The sequence below is a fragment of the Kogia breviceps genome, chromosome 6 (assembly GCF_026419965.1).
Source record: "Kogia breviceps isolate mKogBre1 chromosome 6, mKogBre1 haplotype 1, whole genome shotgun sequence".
In the NCBI taxonomy this organism is placed as follows: domain Eukaryota; kingdom Metazoa; phylum Chordata; class Mammalia; order Artiodactyla; family Physeteridae; genus Kogia; species Kogia breviceps.
Window position 1 is genome coordinate 45,357,214 of NC_081315.1, and position 23,484 is coordinate 45,380,697.

General features: G+C 38.1%; 1 protein-coding gene across 3 annotated transcripts in view; it reads right to left on the minus strand.

Moving 5' to 3' along the window:
• Positions 1–3,244: 3,244 nt before the first annotated feature.
• PAICS (phosphoribosylaminoimidazole carboxylase and phosphoribosylaminoimidazolesuccinocarboxamide synthase) overlaps positions 3,245–23,484 on the minus strand; it is a 52,868-nt gene continuing 32,628 nt past the window's right edge. For all 3 annotated transcript variants that reach the window (XM_067035771.1, XM_059067756.2, XM_067035770.1), the window contains 7 exons: positions 23,282–23,460; positions 15,498–15,677; positions 15,288–15,401; positions 14,340–14,423; positions 13,241–13,421; positions 11,583–11,741; positions 3,245–6,584 (listed from right to left, as the gene is read on the minus strand). In XM_067035771.1, the coding sequence (XP_066891872.1) occupies positions 6,418–6,584; positions 11,583–11,741; positions 13,241–13,421; positions 14,340–14,423; positions 15,288–15,401; positions 15,498–15,677; positions 23,282–23,460 (1,064 nt within the window). In that variant the 3' untranslated portion in view covers positions 3,245–6,417. The remainder of the gene's footprint in view (positions 6,585–11,582; positions 11,742–13,240; positions 13,422–14,339; positions 14,424–15,287; positions 15,402–15,497; positions 15,678–23,281; positions 23,461–23,484) is intronic.

The window sequence follows — 23,484 nt, forward strand, 5'->3', positions numbered from 1 at the left end:
TGTGAACGTGTTATCAGAGTCCCAGTTTTTCCGGCTGTAAAATAGGGATAATATATAATTGTTCTAGGGATAAACGATACTTCCTGCACCCTGTCATAGTAAGCACTCAAGTAACACACACACATAGGGGATTTAGAGTTTTTGTAGGACCTTAAATATCAAGATGTGCTTGTCCAAACCGAGTACCTACTGAGTATTCTTGATGAGAACGACAGGACATTTTATTGACCGCCTACTCTGCAGGCTCATTTCTGGTCACGATGCTACCAGTTCCTGCCTCTTCCCCCCTCCTCTCTTTCTCAGCAAACTAGCTAATTCCTTTTCATCCTTCAATATTTCTGTATCCTTCTGGTTCCAGGTTTAAAGTTACCTCTTTGACTTTGCAGACTCTGCAAGATTCCCCATTACACTCTCTTATGGAGCTTTCTACTTCTGAGCACTGCTCATCGTTTAAGGCCTGTTCTCTCTCCAGATGGACGGCAATTTCCATGAGGCCAAGGACTATTTTTGCCTTGCTCACTGCAGCATCCCTAGAATCTAGCACACTCCTTGGCATATAGTTGGTACTCAACTTTTTAACTGAATGAGTTTTTGCTTATTTCTCCCTTAATCTGTGAGTTCCTTGTGAGCAGAAACTATGTCCAGCTCATGGCTATATTCTATGGTGCCTGGCACATTTCATGTCTGATCAATATGTACAATGCAAAAACAGCACTAATGATCCAGTGAGCTCTAGCTCAGGAGGATATAATCTCTGTGAATAAGTAAAAATCATGAGAAGGGCTGTGGACTTCTCCTAGCTGTGGAACTGTCATGTATTTCAAGCTAATTATGCCTGGATTTCAGAGGGTTTAAGGGAGTTCTGGAAGACATTTGGTATACCCAAAATTTTATTAGAATTTTTCTGAGGAAAGATTTTGTAGCTTCCATTGGATTCTCCAGAGGTGTTTATACCAACTCCCCTCTCCCCCTCCAAAAGCTAAGAACCACTGCTTTAGTAGTGCATTTCTCTTTTCAGAACATTGACTTTATGTAAGGATTCAGTTTTGGTTTCTATATCAGTCTGATCTCATATACTTCGTAGCTTCTAGAAATTTCCTCAGAATTCCTCTGCTGTGGATTCCTGTGTTTCCGTTTCTTCTGTCATTTTTAATGGGGTTTTGTGGCAAACAAGATATAAATGTATGGATTTAATTTGCCCCCTTTGAAACAGGAGTCTTCCAAACCAGAGTGATTTAAAAAATATATATTTATTTTAGGCTGCGTTGGGTCTTTGTTGCTGAGCATGGGCTTTCTCTAGTTGCAGCGAGCGGGGGCTGCGCTTTGTTGTGGTGCGTGGGCTTCTCATTGCGGTGGCTTCTCTTGTTGCGTTGCACGGGCTGTAGGCGCACAGGCTTCAGTAGTTGCAGCACGCCGGCTCAGCAGTTGTGGCTCACGGGCTTAGTTGCTCCGCGGCATGTGGGATTTTCCTGGACCAGAGATCGAACCCGTGTCCCCTGCATTGGCAGGCAGATTCTTAACCAGTGCTCCACCAGGGAAGCCCCAGAGTGATGTTTTAAAGCATATACCTGATGTCACTCTTCTATCCTCAGGATAAAATCCAAACTACAAAGCCTAGCATATAAGGTCCTTTATGATCTTTTGTTACTGTCTACTCCCCTTGCATGTTATACTCCTCTAATATTTAGTTATGTATGGTTCCATGTTGCCATACCTATGGGAATTGGCACATATATTCATTCCACAAATATTTATTGAGTGCCTTCTAAATGCCAGTGTCAGGCATTATATCAATACTAGTCGCTTGGGATACAATAACAACAAAAAGACAACCTAGTGTACTCATGCAATGTATTTTCTAGTTGGGAGAGAGAGGCAATAAACATATATATACCATGTTTGGTGGTAATAAATTTTATGAAAAAGTTAAGAGGGATTGAGGACAGAGTGCAAGGAGTTACTGAAGCTCAAAGAGAAATGTGCCCAAGTAAATCTTTCATTCCCATTCTACTATTTTCACTGTACCACAATGCTGGGTTAACAACCCCACCCCAAGTATTTGAGGTTGTGAAGAGTTAAATGCAAAAGGCACCATTAAAAGTAAGTGTTTTGGCTTTCCCTGGTGGCGCAGTGGTTGAGTCTGCCTGCCGATGCAGGGGACACGGGTTCGTGCCCCGGTCCGGAAAGATCCCACATGCCGCGGAGCGGCTGGGCCCGTGAACCATGGCCACTGAGCCTGTGCGTCTGGAGCCTGTGCTCCGCAACGGGGGAAAAAAAAAAAGTAAGCGTTTCCATCGTCTTTCCAAGGACTGCTGGGCTGAAGACGGCACGGAGAAATTGTGGATGTTCTATGGCATGTCATGTTTTATTTAAGTCACATTATACTGACTCTCTGCCCTTTTTTCCTATTTTTAGAAATTAAATCAGCTGAAGGGAATGTCAAATTCAAGGTAATTTTCACGTAATCAACTCCACTCATTCTATACAGTCAGCCAAATAGATTTTTACATAATGCATTCATGTGCTAGGATATACTTTACATATATTGACTCATTTAATTCTCATAATCACCTTGAGGTAGGTAGTATTAGTCCCACTTTACACACGAGGAAATTGGGGCACAGAAAATTTAAGTAACTTGTTGAAGGTCACATCTTCTCAACTGGACTACAGTAGCTTCTTAACCAATCTCCTTGCTTCTCTCTAATCCATACAACAGCCAGAGAATACTTTAAAACCTGTTGAATACATCCTGTCAGCCCCTGCTCAAACTTACCAATGGTTTTTCCTGACACACCAGTGTGGTCTGTAGGCCCTACGTTATCTAGCCTTTGCTTACATCAACATCTCCTCCCATTCTTAGCCTTGCTCACAGAGCTCCAGCAATATTTAGCACGTTTGCAGGTCCTCAAAAAGGCAAAGCTGTTTTACTTTCTGTTCTTTTAGTCTGGGAAGCTATTTCCCCATATCTTTGCATGGCTTCCTCTTTTACATCATTGCCCTGCTCTCCTTAAAAACCTTCCTCTTACCCCATCACTGTCCTCTCACCTTGGCTGTTCTTCATGTGCACTTATACTTCCCTGGATCTATCTGATTTATCTTTTATGGTTATCCCCAATAAAATATAAATTTTGTGAGGGCGAGGGCCTTGTCTCTGTTCAGTGTTGCTTTCCTAGGGCCTAGAATAAAATAAGGCAAACCATGTATTTCACACGTGGATGAATGAATAAAGCTTCACACAAGAGCTTATCCTTGCCTTTTATTTGGCTGCTTTGTTTAAATTTCAGAAGGCATTAAAAGCAGTTTTAAGTGTGGCTTTAAGATATAAAGTTTAAGTACAGTGTTATTCAGATACAATTTTTCTTCCTCTATTTAACTATAAGCCCACAGAAAGTATAAACACCCAAAGACGGCAAACCAGGTAGGTTTGTGTAAATTACTTTTTATAACAGTTAAAATACTTCCAAACAAGTATTAACTCTAGCACTGATGAACTATACTACTGAGGATATATGTACTCTATTAAGAAACTAACAATGACCATTGATAAAGGTCAGTCCTATCTACGAGTCTCAATCAGTGTTTGAAATTTTTATGTACTGCACAGAAACAGGTGGAGCTTTTGCTAGGTAGGGATAGAAGAGCTGAAATAGCAGCCGATGACTATTCAGAGACTATAAAGCCCAAGTTCCAAGATGTTAAAATCAAATCTTTTAAATTGTTCTTGTGATCTAACTTTAGAAAATAAAGCAGTACATGATTTTTATAATTCCCCCATTTCTGACAGACAGCTAGGCATTAGCACATCAGAGCATAAGACAATGTAAGGGAAATAAAGTGTAGAATTACGTTTTCTCCTCTTTGGGAGCTTACAATCGAACAGAGAAAGTACCTGTAGCCACTGTAGCTGGAAGGTTTATCAGGGACGGTTTCATGGAGAAAGCGAAGATGAAGCTCTAGTAACTAACAAGTAGATTTTAATGACAAATGAGAACATTGTAAGGACTAAAGGTACAGATATGCAACAGTCTGCAAAAGAGGAAAGCAAGTTCCCTTGATGGGTTACAACAGCAATTCTTAACCTACAGACTATGGATAGGCTTCAAGGAACCCAGGAACAAATGGAACCTGTTAGTAAACAAACTGCAATTTTCTAAGGAGAGGGTCAACAGCATTCATATTTTCAAAGGAGTCTATGTTGCAAAAGAAATTAATAAGAGTTTTTGTTGTAAGTCCTTGGACAATCAACCTCAAAAAGGTTTGGTTAAGAATGAAGACCTAGGGCTTCCCTGGTGGCACAGTGGTTGGGAATCCACCTGCCGATGCAGGGGACACGGCTTCGTGGCCCGGTCTGGGAAGATCCCACATGCCGCGGAGCGGCTGGGCCCGTGAACCATGGCCGCTGAGCCTGCGCGTCCGAAGCCTGTGCTCCGCAACGGGAGAGGCCACAACAGTGAGAGGCCCGCGTACTACCAAAAAAAGAAAATCATAGAACTGTACATCAAAAAGAGAAAATTTTACTGTATATTAAATAATTTTCAAAAATAGGCTAAGGTAATTTTTTTAAAAGGAAAAGGCAGACTTCCCTGGTGGCACAGTGGTTGAGAATCCACCTGCCAGTGCAGGGGACACGTGTTCAAGCCCTGGTCCAGGAAGATCCCACATGCCATGGAGCGGCTGGGCCCATGAGCCATGGCCAATGAGCCTGTGCTCCGCAACGGGAGAGACCACAACAGTGAGAGGCCCGCGTACCGGGAAAAAAAAAAAAAAAAAACTAGATCAGGCTAATAATACAGAATTTGACCCTTGCTTGAGGTTTATGTACAGTGTATGGGTAAACGGTAAATTCAAGACTTGGTGATGAGTTAGAAATGAAAGGTCAGAGAAAAACATCAAGGATAAAATTTAAGCTTCTGATTCGGGACAGTGAGTGCAGCCAGATATAGGCTTGGCAGAAGATGAGTTAAGTTTAGAGCATTCAGACAGAAATGGACAGCTGAAAATACAAGTCTACAGACATTCACTATAAAGAATTAAAATAATACTACCATTATTTGTAAACAATGGACTCAATAGTAGGAAACATCAATACTTAAGGGAAAGAGTAAAATATGAGGAATGATTAAGATTGAGGTTGGAACAACTTGGTGTATAGTCCAAGAAAGGAAGTTAGGTCAGTCATAGCCCACAGAGATCAGGTGAAGGAAGTGATGAGATGCCAGCTTGTTAACAGTTGAAGAGGGAGGTGAAAAAGCATAGACAGTGTAGGCCAGTGGCAAAAGTTTTATCAAGATTTCATCTATAGCAGAGATTCTTAACATTTTTTTTGGGGGGGGGAACACAGCTTTTTGGTAAAAATTGATTGCCCCCTTCTCATAGAAGTGAACATATACATAAAATTTTACATGTAAGCTTAAGGGGTTCATAGACACCTGGATTAAAGTTTAATGATCTATAGAATCCTCAGGGCTGCATAATGTAACACTGATATTTCCAAATATGGTTTATAGACTCATGATGAACTATCATACCTCTCAGTAACAACTGCTCCTTTAGAAGTGCATTTTGCTGGGTATACTGCCTAGACTTAATACTATTACAAGAAAGAAACTAGTTATGGATATTAACTGGGAGATTCCAATTTCTGAAAATGATGGTAGGCTGGGGATTGTTAGTCTGGCTAAAATATGTGTTATCAGAATTAAAATAATTTTATGACCTACAGAGCCAAGTAAGATTTACTAACTCATTTGCAATGGCAAAGGTGACTCTACTTCTTTTCCATGGGAAATTGCCCTGACACTTAGCAGAGAAGTTCTCAGAAGTCTCTCCATGGTTTCCACAGTGCCCCTTCATCTTATTTCATGTCTTTCTTACCCTCAGCGTCAATCTCAGCTTTTCTTAAAAAAGGCAATATCCAACCCAAACATCTCTAGCTATAGCTAGAGATAAATACAACATCATTTTCTGACATACTGACTGCAAATAAAAAACCATGCCCTAAAGTTTTGTAAAGATCATAATGTGAAAGAGGACTATATTGCTCTTAACTACTCTAAGATACAACCATTTTAAGTTTCTAAAACTTATGGACTGAGATGTAGAAAGTAGTAACTTTAGAGCTCTATAATAGGACATTATTATCATTTAAGAAATATATTTAATTATACTGCCTACCTAACAATGACCATATGTGGGTAAGAGATTAATTTTAAATGTATAGTAATTTCACTGCTTATAAAGAAATACTAATAAATATGTACATTTATTCTACTAATTCATTAATCTAGAGAGGCATTTATTCACTTATAAATTTTGTTTTCTCTGATTGATTTAAAATCTTTTCATCTTTTTTTTTTCTGCAGCTAAACTAGAAATTTATAGTTTTTCTCCTAAAAATTGCAATGATGTTCTTTCTTATAAATTGCCCTCTCTGATTTTCTTATCAGCCTGCTTCAAGGAAATCCAGGTGTTCAATACACTTGCTCGCAGTTTGGCCCAAATCATATGGTTGTTTAATCCAAATATCTGAGCAGCAAACTGAGCTGATCCTTCTGGAGAAAGTATGGTTGAACAGCCAAGACCTAGTCATAAAAGAAAAGAGAAAATTGAGCTGTAAATTAATAATGAAAATACCACTTACCCAGCTATTTTATACTCTCAGAAGCCCTGCTAGCCACAGACAATACAGCTACTATATTATCCTTGTCTGAAGTAAGATCTGTGGAAGGAGTTTCCATCTTTACTCTTTAGAGTGATAAAGTGATTATAAGATGATAAGTAATATTTATCAGCCAGGAACAGATATTTCATATACAACTATTACTCTTCTCACTGAATCTACCTGCAAAGAAATTTACCTTTTTTCAAAGTTCTTTTCACATACATTATCCCTTTAAATCCCTGGTGAAATGCAATAGAAATAAAACAAGGAATGAGGTAGAATCATCTGTTCTTAGACAAACCTGAGGTATGTTAATTGTTTTGGTAATTTTCTAGTTATTCCTTTTGTTTTTGCACTTGAATTATCCTAACAGTTTTAAGCAGTGGAAAAGTCAAATCCATAAAATAATTTTAAGAAATATTATAAATAAATTCAATAGTAATAAGATCTAAAAGACAGCAGACTAAGAAAGTAACTTCCTCGGGGGCCACAGATTTGCTCAGGCAGTTTCTTGAGGTGGTACTATTATGTCTGTGTATTAGAGTCAAGGACTAAATAGGTTATAGATCCAAAAGCTCCAATTTCCCTAAATACTCTTGGAATTCATCAGGCTCTTTGACTCTCACTATCCCCAATAAGAACAGACTAAAGTATAAATCACAAGATTTAATTTGTATTAATAATTCAATTTACACAGCTCTGCTACTACGTAACCAACATCAGCCAAATTAATTTTAGTGTCCTCATCTGTAACATGGGAGTGATAACTAGTAGCTACCTTATGTGAGGATTCAATGAGTTAATACAGATAAAGTGCTTGGAGCAGTGCCTGACACATAGTAAATACTCAAGGAATGTCAACCATTATTATTATTAGTAGTAAACTAGGTAGAGTATTCCACTCTAGCAACTAAAATACCTGTGCCTACTGCCCATGACTCACTTTCTGATGTCAAGAAAACCTAATTAGCAAAAAATTTAAGTTACCTTGTGAGCATGCCATAAGAGCAAGAGGAACGGAGTTTTCAGGATCCTACAGAGGCCACTGTGAAAACGTTCCTCACAAGATTCTCCCCAATTCTAATGATCAGAATCTAAAAATATTCTAGGTTCTGTCTCTCCTTGGATATTACCAGGTAAAAACTGCCACATATTTGCTCCAAATTCCTTTTTCTAAGCTCCATGGATAATAATATCTATACTATTCCTCTGGCATAAATTTGGATATAGTTTCATCTATAGTTATAGATTTTTAACTTGGGAAGTTGATATAATCAGATCAGTCTAGCTAAAGATAGATTAGTCACAAGATGTAAGTATCTCTGAAACCTATAAAAACAACAGTAAAGGGAATAAAGAAAATAGACATAAACATACACAAAGAGATAACAGCAATAAATTTTGGCAAATGGAGTAGTAACTAACTTAGCAGACCAAGAAAATTTAATCCTAAGTAGAAGCAGGGAAAGATGAGAAGCAACCTGGCATTACAGAACCCACTCAAAGGTTGAGGAATTGGTGACACCAGATACCTTTTAGGGGAGGAATCAGGTTGAAAATGAGGCTAAAAAGAAGAAGACTGAGTGAAAGTCAAGAAGAAAGAAGTAAGGCCATCAGATCCTCCTCCCCACTCTATGTACCTGAACAATGGCCCCTTCTGCACCATGGCAGAGTTTTAAATTCTGGAGGCAAAATAGACTTTAGTCCAGACTTCTTTGCCAACCGGGCACAGGTGAAGCAAGGAATGCCACAGTGAAAACATGGGATTAAGTTTGCACATGTTAACAAACTCAGGCAGGAGACTAAGACTAAAAAGGTTCTCTGGGTAATTCTGGCCAACACATGAAGAAAGATCAAGGACACTGATGTGAGGGGTTATTCAAAGAACGACCCTGCAAGATCACTCACAGTAAAGGCCACTTTTGACAAGCCCTATCCACTTGCAGAGCTCCCAATTGGTTTTTTACAACACTTTTTTAAAGAAAAAATGTGTATTTATTTATTTGGCTGTACCAGGTCTTAGTTGCGGCACGCAGGATCTTCATTGCCGTGTGCAGGATCTTTTTTTTTTTTTTTTTTCTGCGGTACGCAGGCCTCTCACTGTGTGGCCTCTCCCGTTGCGGAGCACAGGCTCCAGACGCGCAAGCTCAGCGGCCATGGCTCACGGGCCCAGCCACTCCGCGACATGTGGGATCCTCCCAAACCGGGGCACGAACCCGTGTCCCCTGCATCAGCAGGCGGACTCCCAACCACTGCGCCACCAGGGAAGCCCAGGGAATGTGTGGGATCTTCATTGCAGCATGTGGGATCTTTTAGTTGCAGCATGCATGTGGGATCTAGTTCCCTGACCAGGGATGGAACCTGTGCCCCCTGCATTGGGAGCGTGAAGTCTTAGCCACTGGACCACCAGGGAACTCCCTCCAACTGGTATTTACAGTGCCATTCTTAAACAAGAGAAAACAGCCAAGGCTTAGCAAACAGCTATGGAAAGGAACTAATATGAAAGGAACAATAATAATCTCAGAGAGATAAAGGAGGTTACTGCAAAGATTAAACAAGAAAAGGATGTTTGGGGAGGTGGTAGGGGGAGACCAAAGAACAAAAAAGAGCTGTAAGAAATTCAAAATACCATGTTCAAAATGAAAAGCTCAATAGATGGGTTGAAATGTAAAAGATGGGTTGAAATGTAAAGCTGAAGAGATCTTCCAGAAAGTATGGCAACAAGAATAAGAAAACAGGGACTTCCCTGGTGGTCCAGTGGGTAAGACTCCATGCTCCCAATGCAGGGGGCCTGGGTTCGATTCCTGGTTTGGGGAGCTAGATCCCACATGCATGCTGCAACTAGGAGTCCTCAAGTCACAATGAAGATCTTGCATGCTGCAACTACGAAGTCCGCATGCCACAACTAAGACCCAGCACAGCCAAAAATAAAATAAATATTTAAAAAAAAGAATAAGAAAACAAAATAGAAATCAAGGTGGTGAAAAGTAAATCCAAAAATGAAAGAAGGAAAAAAAAAAAAAAAGAAAGAAAATGGAGGCAGAAGGAAATTATTAAGTACTTCAAGAAAATTTCCCAGGACTAAAGAATCAAAGTTCCAGATTAAAAGAGCCCACTACAAGCCCAGGATGAAAACAGACTCACCAAGATGCATCTTCGTGAAATTTAAGAATAATGGATTGATAAAAGATCCAAGAAGTTTCCAGAAAGAAACAAAATTCATAAATTACCTAGAACCAGAATGGTGGAAGGGCCCTGGAGTTCTCAATAACTCTGGAAGCTAGAAGACAGTGGAGTAATGACCTCAAAATTCTGACAGGGCTTCCCTGGTAGCGCAGTGGTTAAGAATCCGCCTGCCAATGCAGGGAATACAGGTTCGAGCCCTGGTCCGGGAAGATCCCACATGCCATGGAGGAACTAAGCTCATGCACCACAACTACTGAGCCCACGCTCTAAAGCCCACGAGCCACAACTACTGAGCCTGCCCACCACAACCACTGAAACCCACGCGCCTAGAGCCGGAGCTCTGCAACAAGAGAAGCCACCGCAATGTGAAGCCCGCACACTGCAACAAAGAGTAGTCCCTGCTCACTGCAACTAGAGAAAGCCCGCGAGCAGCAACAAAGACCCAATGCAGCCAAAAATAAATAAAATAAATAAATTAAATAGAGAAAAATGTCTGACAGAAAATAGTTTTCAACCTTGAATTCTATTCCTAAATTATCAAGTCAGACTGAGCTACAATAAAAACGTTTTAGATATACAAGGTCTCAAAAAGTTTATCTTCTGTACCCTTTCCTCAGGAAGTTCACTAGAATGCTCTCCAACAAAAAGTAAACCAAGAAGGTAAAGATATGGGACCTAGGAAACAGGAGATCCGAGACTAGAGAAAGGCAAAATGAATGTCCAGGATGCTGTAGAGAGAGATCCTAAGACAAGGACAGTGCAGCAGGCCTAGAGAGAAGCCAGTCCATATGGGAACATGTCAGAGGGCACACTTACTTAACACGTAGCAAGAGTGGGTTTACACTTACACAACTGTGAGAAAAATATAAGGTTTATTAAGTGATAAGCAAATCGACTCTTACTGAAACAGTATTGACACTCAGGCCTTGTAGATCAGATCATTATCTTGGACCATGATGAGCACACAACAATATTGTTATTTTATGAGATCCTGTTCAGCCAGCCAACTGATGAAACTTCCTTGGTTTTAATTATTCTAATCCCTAATTTTTAAATATTTAATTTCCTCTACAGAAGTAATAATCACATTTATAAAAAATAAAACAAAACAAACAACAAAATACCATGAATGATGTATTCCTGAGTGGGGAAAAAAACAAAAACCAAAACCAAATCTGAACTTGATCTAACTACAGATTTTACCACCACTTTACAGATAATAGGGGATGGAAGAGTATGTTAAATAACACCCAAGAATGTAATCAGCTAAGTCCAGGATGCAGAAAATTCTATAGGAGAAATGAAAGAGGAAAAAAAGAGGAAGATTAAAAGAGACTTAAGAGATATATCAACTAAATGCAATATAAGGGCTATGTTGGATCTTAAGTTGAATAAACAAACTAAAAAATGAGACAACTGGAAAAATGAACACTAATTGGAAATTAGATTTTAAGAAATTACCATTAATTTTTCTTAGGTGTGAATATGGTATCATAATTATGATTTTAAAACTAGAGTCTTTATCATTTAGAAAGGCATATGTAAATATTGAAAATGACATAATCTCAGATCGGCTTTAAATAATCCAGCAGGAGAGGGCTATAGATGCAACAAGATGTTAATTTCTGAAGCTGGGTAAGGGGTATGTGAGATTTCATTATGTTATTCTCTCTACTACAGTGCATATTTGAAACTTTTTAATAAACGTTTTTTAAAAATTCAATTATCTTACCACTGGGTAATCGAAGAGAAGACCACACATCCTGAGCTCCCCAGTCTGGAGTGAGGGGAGGACAGCTGATAACTGGATATGCTGTGTTACCAGACATCACTGGTCCTAAACCATTGCTTCTGCCTGCCACTGCCACAAATACAGTAGGAATGCCATCCCCTGGGCAAATTACAAGTTTATAATTAGGCTAAGCACTCAAGAGATTTAAAGATAGGTTAAAAAGAAAAAAAAAAGGGCCCATATGTAGTAACTCCTTGAGTTCTTTAACAGTAGTTTCCAGAAAAAGCACTATAATGACACTATTATTAAATATATATTCAAAATATAAGGTTCACTCTGCCACTTATCAAGTAATGAAGTAGCAAGAAGAAGTTTGGCCATCTTTGAGATCTGTAGTATAAAGGAGGTATGTAACATCAGGGCGTGAGTGAGGGAATGGTTCAAAGGCCCCTTCCGCTATTGCTACTTTGGCTCGCTGAAGCAAAGAATGACACCACCTGAAGCGGCATCTGTCCTGGTGTCTTTCAACCAACAGGGTATGGGAGACACAATTAACAGAGACTAGAGGTTTAGTGACACTTTTAAAAAAAATTATTCAATTTTATCTTATTTTTTTTTATATAGCAGGTCCTTATTAGTCATCAATTTTATACACATCAGTGTATACGTGTCAATCCCAATCGCCCAATTCATCACACACACACACACCCCCCGCAGCTTTCCCCTCTTGGTGGCTATACGTTTGTTCTCTACATCTGTGTCTCAATTTCTGCCCTGCAAACGGGCTCATCTGTACCATTTTTCTAGGTTCCACATATATGCGTTTAGTGACACTTCTTGAAATAAGAGTTGAGGAACTGAATTCAATAATATAGTACCCAAATATTTAAGACCCTTCAATATATTTTTAAATATATCTCATAAATATTTTATTCTATCATAAATTCATAAGTTATTCCTTTGTTTCCTACAACAGTGATTCCTAACTTAGAATCCAAAATTTTATGTTTGCATTTTTCTGGAGAAAGAGATCTGGCTTTTATTAGCTTATCAAAAAGGTCTGAGAGATTCCCACCCACCCCCTGAAAAAAAAAACCCTCCAAAATTCAGTAACTGTGCTCCTATAGCAACTACCTGCAGAAGGAATACTCAACCAATATTTTTTCTAGTTGAGAAACATTCCAATCTACAGGGCTCCATATTTTAGATGCTATCCCATCAAGACATTTCTTTTATATACTAAATTCTGAAATTATTCCTTAATTTCATGTTTGACTGCCTCCCAGGAATGGCTGACCGTTAAAGATACTTGAGAGGATCTGCTGCTTCAACCCTAGGCCCTCCTTCTGTAATTGATGTGGGGCCTATCTTCTGTTGGAGCATATTAGAAACAATGCTTGAGGGGATTAGGTAAAGACTAATTCTAGTCTTCATTTTCCTCCCATGCTTGCATTTTCAGTTCTTTCTCCCTGGTCCATTCTTTTATAAGCTCCTAGAGCACCTTAAAACTTGCGGAGGTAAAATCATGAAAGCCCAGAATATCACTTTTTTTCCCTTGGAATGTGGTGAAACTATTTCTCAGCATTATTAGCCTAAACATAAAATTTGGGGCAAAATCGGGAGAACTTCCTGAGATGCTCTAGTTATTCTACATTTACCTTCATACTCAGCTTTAATCCTCAGAGTTTCATCTGGTCCTTTATGGGCAGATGTTACCCTAAGTTCACAGGGAATGCCAAAATTTCCACAAGCCTTCTTAATTTTTTCACAGTGACTAAGATCAGAGGTTGAGCCCATCAGTACTACAACCCTGCACTGACTTTCTGGTTTCAGAAGCAACTGGAAAAGAAAAACATGAATATGCGAAAGAAAGCAAAGACAAAAATGAATAAATATAGGAATGAGTACTGTAAGAAGTCAGTTTACAGAGCTATAGTTTATAGTAAAATTACAACCTGCCATAATATTTCCTTAATAGACCAAATTTAAGACAGACAAGCAGAACAAAATGATAGAGGATTTATTTTTCAAAATAACCTCTATATATAAAGGAAAGTGGTCTTCATAACTAAGACCTAATGAGTAAGATTTTTAATCAGATAAATTGTTTACTATTGTAATAAAAAGCAAGGATAAATACTCAAAGCTTTTAATTAATATTCAGGAAGCTACAATATAAAATATGTCATTGAAGATTTTTAGTACATTCTGTTCAATGGGGGTTTTAAGGTATAATCAGCCATAGTAAAAGTCATATTATAAATCTTTTTAAGTTAGTTGCTTGGAATTCAAAATGCATGTTCCTATGAAAATGATGTTCTAAAAAGTAGTTACTACCCTTGGATAACCATAAACCCCATTCAGTTTCCATGGAATTATACTAATAAGAATACCATAAATTTTAGAGTGACATTTTAATGTCACATGGAGTTCCAATTCTAAACTCTTGCTAGTGGAACTCTGAGTAGCAGTGGAGAGGTGGGTAGGAAATGTAAGGGTTCTCCTGTAGGGGGCAGGGACTAAAGGATTCCAGGTTTCCCCAACAGGATTTGGGAGATGAGGACTGGCCAGTTTCATAGCAGGGAGTTCCAGTATGCCAGTGTGGATAGTTCAGCTGGTACATTTTTTAAAAGTGCTCCTTTCTTTAAAGTCATTGGAAAAAAGAAAAGCACTGCACCCTCTCATTTTTTTTTTCTTTTTGAAGCAAGATTTTCTTGGAGAAAAACATACAATACTGATTTATTACGAAAGGTTTACCTCTACTCTTTCTGCAACCCACTCAAAATTTTTCTTTACCATCTGCAGCCCTTCAGGAGTTACTTCCTTGAGGTCACGATACGACTAGAAAATAAGATAGAAAGTTTAGAATACAACTACTAGATGTGCAAGAACTCCCCCTACTCCCTCCCCCAAAAAACACCCAGCAGCTAGATCTAGTAAGCAGAGATGACTGATGTGAGCCACCATTATAGAGACTGACTACCTCTCACCCAATCCCCAGACCTAAGTCAGTTCAAAGAGCCAGAGTTTTCTGATAGAAAAGAAGACTGGGTAAGGTATTCCATTAGTAATATTCTTCCTATCTGAAATTATTTGGTTTCTGAGTTTTGGGTACAGATTATGAAGAGTTTCCATAGCAAAGGATATATCTGAAAATGTATATGAGTCAATAAATTCATTTCCTGAATTAGACTAGAGAAAGTTCAGATAGTGATGTATACTTGTATTTTCATTTGAGTTACTACACCAGCAACTACAATTAGCTGCCCTGACAATTCTTACGTATTAAGTATAGAGAGGGTCTTGCCCTAATTTTGTTTTTCATAGGAAAGAGCAGATATGGAGCCTGACAAGATCTGCAAGACCCGAGTTCCAGATCTGCCACTTACTCTTGTAACTGTGAAGATATCTATCATCTTGGAGCCTTAGTTTTCAACTAGCCAAACAAGGATAATACTTACTCTGCGTGAGAGTCTATTAATAAATGAGAAATCTGCTTCATAGATGTAAAGTATCACTCCTATCTTTTTTCCATAATATATGAAACATAAGAGATATTTATCTTTAAAAATGAATAGCAATCAACAGCTCAGGTTCATATCATAAGTAACAATAACTGACTTTTCTTTTCCTCCCATCTTTCTTTTCTCCTCTATCCCAGCCTGATCTTGCAAAGGATTAAAGAAAACCTGAAGCATTACCTACCTGTTTGTCTTTTTGTTGGGTTCGATCTCCTGATGGCCAGAGTCTCCAGGAATCATTATCAATAACATCAGCAAGAACAAGTTCTTTGGTGGTTACATCAACACCAAATTCAATCTAGAAATAGCACATCACCAAAGAATTTTTCAAAATTACTACTAAAGACATTTCTCGGTTATAACCTTTACTTTCAAAACTCCATTTCATTTGTACCTTCATATCAACCAGTGTACAGTTCTGGGGCAACCAGGATTTCTCCAATATTTCAAAAATAGCCTGTGTAGCATGACTCATGATATCCACTTCAGTTTGGCCTATAACAAGTCCAGCAAAGCAAAAATTTGCAGCAATTAGCTGTTCCTCAGACCACTGTGGATCACTATTAGCATCATCCTGAGAAAAAAGTATAGAAGTACAATTATATACAAAAATATTGAACTTTTCAGATAAACTGAAGTCCTTTTTCACTTGAGCATGATAAATTCCTCAGAAATATTCATTTTCTCTAAAGATTTAATGTTTGTTTAAAATACCCTTTAATTCACAGCAATCATTTTAAACTCTTCTATTTTCAATAACTACTTTAAAATTCAAAATTTTGGGGTAACTTAATCTATGTCATAAAGTATTTGTAAAGAATTTGCTTTCCGTATATAAATAATTTAAATACAAGTTTGTGATTTTTATCTTTCCTTAATCAGGCAACAGAGATGCTAAGAAGGCCCAAACACATTTTAGTCCACCAAAATCTTTCCAAAATGCAATTTTCATAATCCCCTGACCTTATTTTTGATAAGAATTCATACAAGACTATAAGTCCTCAGGGACAGTACTTGATAATTCAAGAGACTTCGTGCAAAGTAAAGAGATGCGTGAAAAAATAAAATACTTTCACTTTATTCTAAGTAGTGTCCCAACTGAACGTGAAATTTTTCTTTTATGGATTCTTGATTTGTATAATTATAAGACAATGCTTTAAGCTGTGCAGTTCACTGAATAAAAGTGCAACAGCAGGGAATTCCCTGGTGGTCCAGTGGTTAGGACTCTGCTTTTACTGCCAAAGGCCTGGGTTCAGCCCCTGGTTGGAGAACTAAGATCCCAGAAGTTGCACGGCGCAGCCCATTAAAAAATAAATAAATAAATAAATAAATAAAATAAAAAGCAACAATAACATTGCTTCTGAAATAGAAGAAATATACTTAACAGCAAAAAGCAGTTTCAATATAGAAAACCAATACAAATTCATGACCGTTGATTCCTACATCCTTTATTGTATGTTTTTGCTAATAAGAAACATTGAATAACAGTTTTTCTGTATTAGAATATAAAAAGATCCCTTGGGAGTTCCCTGGTGCATAGTGGTTAGGATTCCAGGCTTTCACTACCAAGGCCTGGGTCCAATCCCTGGTCAGCGAACTGAGATCCTACAAGCTGCATAGTGTGGCCAAAAAAAATAGAATATAAAAAGGTCCCCTTATTAGCCTTTACTTCAAACTCTTCAATAATACATTTAAAAATTTACTAAATTGTTACTTTTCTCCTCTTCCTAATAACTGCTAATTGTACTTTTTATTTATCTTTTAACATCTTTATTGGAGTGTAATTGCTTTACATTGTTGTGTTAATTTCTGCTGTATAACAAAGTGAATCAGCTATAGGTATACATATATCCCCATATCCCTTCCCTCTTGTGTCTCCCTCCCACCCTCTCTATCCCACCCCTCTGGGTGGTCACAAAGCACCCAGCTTATCTCCCTATACTATGTGGCAGCTTCCCACTAGCTATCTATTTTACATTCGGTAGTGTATATATGTCAATGACACTCTCTCACTTCGACCCAGCTTACCCTTCCCCATCCCCGTGTCCTCAAGTCCAATCTCTACGTCTGTGTCTTTTTTCCTGTCCTGCCCCTAGGTTCTTCAGAACCTTTTTTTTTTTTTAAGATTCCATATATATGTGTAAGCATATAGTATTTGTTCTTCTCTTTGACTTACTTCACTCTGTATGACAGACTCTAGGTCCATCCACCTTGCTACAAATAATTTTGTTTTTTTATGGTTGAGTAATATTCTATTGTATATATGTGCCACATCTTCCTTATCCATTCATCTATTGCTGCACACTTAGATTGCTTCCATGTCCTGGCTATTGTAAATAGCACTATAGTGAATATTGTGGTACTGTCCCTTTCTGAATTATGGTTTCCTCAGGGTGTATGCCCAGTAGTGGGATTGCTGGGTCATATGGTAGTTCTATTTTTAGTTTTTTAAGGAACCTCCATACTGTTCTCCATAGTGGCTGTATCAATTTACATTCCCACCAACAGTGCAAGAGGTTCCCTTTTCTCCACACCCTCACCAGCATTTATTGTTTCTAGATTTTTTTAATGATGGCCATTCTGACTGGTGTGAGGTGATATCTCTGTAGTATTGATTTGCATTTCTCTAATGGTTAGTGGTGATGAACATCCTTTCATGTGTTTGTTGGCAATCTGTATATCTTCTATGGAGAAATGTCTATTTAGGACTTCTGCCCATTTCTGGATTGGGTTGTTTCTTTTTTGATATTGAGCTACATGAGCTGCTTGTATGTTTTGGAGATTAATCCTTTGTCAGTTGCTTCGTTTGCAAATATTTTCTCCCATTCTGAGGGTTGTCTTTTCATCTTGTTTATGGTTTCCTTGGCTGTGCAAAAGCTTTTAAGTTTCATTAGGTCCCATTTGTTTATTTTTGTTTTTTATTTCCGTTACTCTAGGAGGTGGGTTAAAAAGGATCTTGCTGGGATTTATGTCATAGAGTGTTCTGCCTATGTTTTCCTTTAAGCATTTCATAGTGTCTGGTCTTACATTTAGCTCTTTAATCCATTTTGAGTTTATTTTTGTGTATGGTGTTAGGGAGTGTTCTAATTTCATTCCTTCACATGTAGCTGTCCAGTTTTCCCAGCAGCAGTTATTGAAGAGGTTGTCTTTTCTCCACTGTATACTCTTGCCTCCTTTATCAAAGATAAGACGACCATACGTGCATGGGTTTATCTCTGGGCCTTCTATCCTGTTCCATTGACCTATATTTCTATTTTTGTGCCAGTGCCATATTGTCTTGATTACTGTAGTATAGTCTGAAGTCCAGGAGCCTGATTCCTCCAGATCCATTTTTCTTTCTCAAGATTGCTTTGGCTATTTGGGCTCTTTTGTGTTTTCATACAAATTGTGAACGTTTTTTGTTTTAGTTCTGTAAAAAATAACATTGGTAATTTGATAGGGATTGCATTGAATCTGTAGATTGCTTTGGGTAGTATAGTCATTTTCACAAAGTTGATTCTTCCAATCCAAGAACATGGTATATCTCTCCATCAGTTTGTATCATCTTTAATTTCTTTCAACAGTGTCTTATAGTTTTCTGTATACAGGTCTTTTGTGTCCTTAGGTAGCTTAATTCCTAGGTATTTTATTCTTTTTGTTGCAATGGTAAATGGGAGTGTTTCCTTAATTTCTCCTTCATATTTTTCATCATCAGTGTATAGGAATGCAAGAGATTTCTGAGCATTAATTTTGTATCCTGCAACATTACTAAATTCATTGATGAGCTCTAGCAGTTTTCTCATAGCATCTTTAGGATTCTCTATGTATAATATCATGTCATCTGCAAACAGTGACAGTTTTACTTCTTTTCCAATTTGGATTCCCTTTATTTGTTTTTCTTCTCTGATTGCTGTGGCTAAAACATCCAAAGCTATGTTGAATAAGAGTGGTGAGAGTGGGCAACTTTGTCTTGTTCCTGATCTTAGTGGAAAGGGCTTCAGTTTTCCACCATTGAGAATGATGTTTGTTGTGGGTTTGTCATATATGGCCTTTATTATGTTGAGGTAAGTTCCCTCTATGCCTACTTTCTGGAGACTTTTTATCATAAATGGGTGTTGAATTTTGTCGAAAACTTTTTCTGCATCTATTGAGATCATCACATCGTTTTCATCCTTCAATCTGTAAATATGGTGTATCACACTGACTGATTTGCATATATTGAAGAACCCTTGCATTCCTGGGATAAACCCCACTTGATCATGGTGTATGATCCTTTTAATGTGCTGTTGGATTTTGTTTGCTAGTATTTTGTTGAGGATTTTTGCATTGATGTTCATCAGTGATATTGGCCCATAGTTTCCTTTTTTTGTGACATCTTTGTCTGGTTTTGGTATCAGGGTGACGGTAGCCTTGTAGAATGAGTTTGGGAATGTTCCTCCCTCTGCTATATTTAGGAAGAGTTTGAGAAGGATACGTGTTAGCTCTTCTCTAAATGTTTGATAGAATTCATCTGTAAAGACATCTGGTCCTAGGCTTTTGTTTGTTGGAAGATTTTTCTGTGGTACGCAGGCCTCTCACTGTTGTGGCCTCTCCTGTTGCAGAGCACAGGCTCCGGACGCACAGGCTCAGCAGCCATGGCTCACGGGCCCAGCCGCTCCGTGGCATGTAGGATCCTCCCAGACCGGGGCACGAACCCGTGTCCCCTGCATCGGCAGGCAGACTCTCAATCACTGCGCCACCAGGGAAGCCCTGTTTGTTGGAAGATTTTTAATCACAGTTTCAATTTCATTACTTGTGATTGGTCTGTTCATATTTTCTATTTCTTTCTGGTTCAGTCTTGGAAGTTGTGTTTTTCTAAGAATTTCTCCATTTCTTCCAGATTGTCCATTCTATTGGCATACAGTTGCCTGTAGTAATCTCTCATGATCCTTTGTATTTCTGCAGTGTCAGTTGTTACTTCTCCTTTTTCATTTCTAATTCTGTTGATTTGAGTCTTCTCCCTTTTTTTTTTGATGAGTCTGGCTAAAGGTTTATCAATTTTGTTTATCTTCTCAAAGAACCAGCTTTTAGTTGTATTGATCTTTGCTATCATTTCCTCCATTTCTTTTCATTTATTTCTGATCTGATCTTTATGATTTCTTGCCTTCTGATAACTTTGGGGTTTTTTTTTTGTTCTTCTTTCTCTAAGTGTTTATATGTAAGGTTAGGTTGTTTATTTGATATATTTCTTGTTTCTTGAGGTAGGACTGTATTGCTATAAACCTCCCTGTTAGAACTGCTTTTGCTGCATCCCATAGGTTTTGGGTTGTCGTGTTTTCACTGTCATTTGTTTCAGGTATTTGTTGATTTCCTCTTTGATTTCTTCAGTGAACTCTTGGTTATTTAGTAGTGTATTCTTTAGCCTCCATGTGTTTGTATTTTTTTAAAGTTTTTTTTTTTCCTGTAATTGATATCTAGTCTCAGCATTGTGGTTGGAAAAGATACTTGATATGATTTCAATTTTCTTAAACTTACTAAGGCTTGATTTGTGATCCAAGATATGATCTATCCTGGAGAATGTTCCATAAGCATTTGAGAAGAAAATGTATTCTGTTGTGTTTGGATGGAATGTCCTATAAATATCAATTAAGTCCAGCTTGTTTAATGTATCATTTAAAACTTGTGTTTCCTTAGTTATTTTCATTTTGGTTCATCCGTCCATTGCTGAAAGTGGGGTGTTAAAGTTCCCTACTATTATTGTGTTACTGTTGGTTTTCCCTTTATGGCTGTTACCATTTGCCTTATGTATTGAGATGCTCTTATGTTGGGTGCATAAATATTTACAACTGTTTTATCTTCTTGGATTGATCCCTTGATCATTCTGTAGTGTCCTTCTTTGTCTCTTATAATAGTCTTCATTTTAAAGTCTATTTTTGTCTGATATGGGATTTGCTACTCTGGCTTTATTTTGATTTCCATTTGCATGGAATATCTTTTTCCATCCCCTCACTTTCAGTCTGTATGTGTCCATAGGTCTGAAGTGGGTCTCTTGTAGACAGCATATATACGGGTCTTGTTTTTGTATCCATTTAGCCAGTCTATGTCTTTTGGTTGGAGCATTTAATCAATTTACTTTAAAGGTAATTATCGATATGTATGTTCCTATTAGTATTTTCTTAATATTGTGGGTTTGTTATTGTAGGTCTTTTCTTTCTCTTGTGTTTCCTGTCTAGAGAAGTTCCTTTAGCATTTGTTTTAAAGCTGGTTTGGTGGTGCTGAATTCTCAGCTTTTGCTTGTCTGTAAAGGTTTTAATTTCTCTGTCGAATCTGAATGAGATCCTTGCCGGATAGAGTAACCTTGGTTGTAGGTTTTTCCCTTTCATCACTTTAAATATGTCCTGCCACTCCCTTCTGGCTTGCAGAGTTTTTGCTGAAAAATCAGCTGTTAACTTTATGGGGATTCCCTTGTATGTTGTTTGTTGCTTTTCCCTTGCTGCTTTTAATATTTTTCTTTGTATTTAATTTCTGATAGTTTGATTAATATGTGTCTTGGCATGTTTCTCCTTGGATTTATCCTATATGGGACTCTGCACTTCCTAGACTTGATTGACTATTTCCTTTCCCATATTAGGGAAGTTTTCAACTATAAGCTCTTCAAATATTTTCTCAGTCCTTTTTTTTCCCTCTTCTTCTTCTGGGACCCCTATAATTCGAATCTTGGTCTATTTAATATTGTCCCAGAGGTCTCTCAGACGGTCCTCAATTCTTTTCATTCTTTTCTCTTTATTCTACTCTGCAGTAGTTATTTCCACTATTTTATATTCCAGGTCACTTATCCCATCTTTTGCCTCAGTTACTTTGGTATTGATTCCTTCTAGAGAATTTAAAACTTCATTTACTGTGTTGTTCATCATTGTTTGTTTGCTCCTTAGTTCTTCTAGATCCTTGTTAAATATTTCTTACATTTTCTCCATTCTATTTCCAAGATTTTAGATCATCTTTACAATCATTACTCTGAATTCTTTTTCAGGTAGACTGCCTATTTCCTCTTCAGTTGTTTGGTCTGGTGGGTTTTTCCTTTGCTCCTTCATCTGCTGTGTATTTCTCTGTCTTCTCATTTTGCTTAACTTACTGTGTTTGTGGTCTCCTTTTTGCAGGCTGCACATTCGTAGTTCCTGTTGTTTTTGGTGTTTGCCCCCCAGTGGGTAAGGTTGGTTCAGTGGGTTGTGTAGGCTTCCTGGTGGAGGGGACTGGTGCCTGTGTGCTGTTGGATGAGGCTGGATATTGTTTTTCTGGTGGGCAGGACCGCATCTGGTGTTATGTTTTGGGGTGTCTGAACTTATGATTTTAGGCAGCCTCTCTGCTAATGGGTGGGGTTGCGTTCCTGTCTTGCTAGTTGTTTCGCATGGGCTGCCCAGCACTGGAGCTTGCTGGTTGTTGAGTGGAGCAGGGTCTTAGCACTGAGAGAGAGATCTCTGGGAGAGCTCTCGCCGATTGATATTACATGGGGCCAGGGTCTCTGGTGATCCAATGTCCTGAACTCGGCTCTCTCATCTCAGAGGCTCAGGCCTGACACCTGGCCAGAGCACCAAGACCCTGTCAGCACACAACTGTAAAAAACAGTAATTTTTAGTTTAATCTTTCTATTGGTTTTCCTTTTAGAAAACAGGCAGTTCAATCTCATTATGTGAAGGCCTCACTCTGGCTTCACTTAATAGGGTTCAAAGAATACAGGTGATTTGAATCTGGTTCTTGTGTTCATCTTCTTTTCTTCACCCAGGCTTCCCACCAGCCTGTTCCTGGGTATTCCCTGGTTGTCCAGTGGTTAGGACTCCGAGCTTTCACTGCCGAGGGCATGCCGTCAATCCCTGGTTGGGGAAATAAGATCCTGCAACCCACCTCCAAAAACAAAAAACACTTTTTCCTGAGGACAAAGTGTCACTCCACGCTTCTGGGAAAGGCCCTCCCAGTGACTCGTTAACTGCTAATTTTAATTTGTTCATTTTGTTAGTCATGTTGGTCCAAAATAAGATAAGCAGATTTTCAAAGGTTTTCTTTTAAAAATCTGAATTATCATTGCTAATTAAAGTGTACATTTTTGACAAATATTTCTGGAATGACAACTATAGTATCAAAAGCTTTGATAATATTTAAATCTTTTGACTTTGTAATAAACTTGTTGCTATGTTATAGTAAGACAGGGAGGTATAAAATAATTACCTTGAAAAACATCTCTACTTTAGGTGGGTAGAACTTATATCCTTCCTTGACACCAGGATTTCTTTTGAGAAAAGAACCAGTTGCTATTCTTCTACAAACCCATTCAATTGGAATCATTTCACACTTAGGTGCAATGAAAGCTGTTTCTCCACATTTTTTGGTGAAAGCAGTTTTGATACCTACAGATTGATGACAACAAAAAA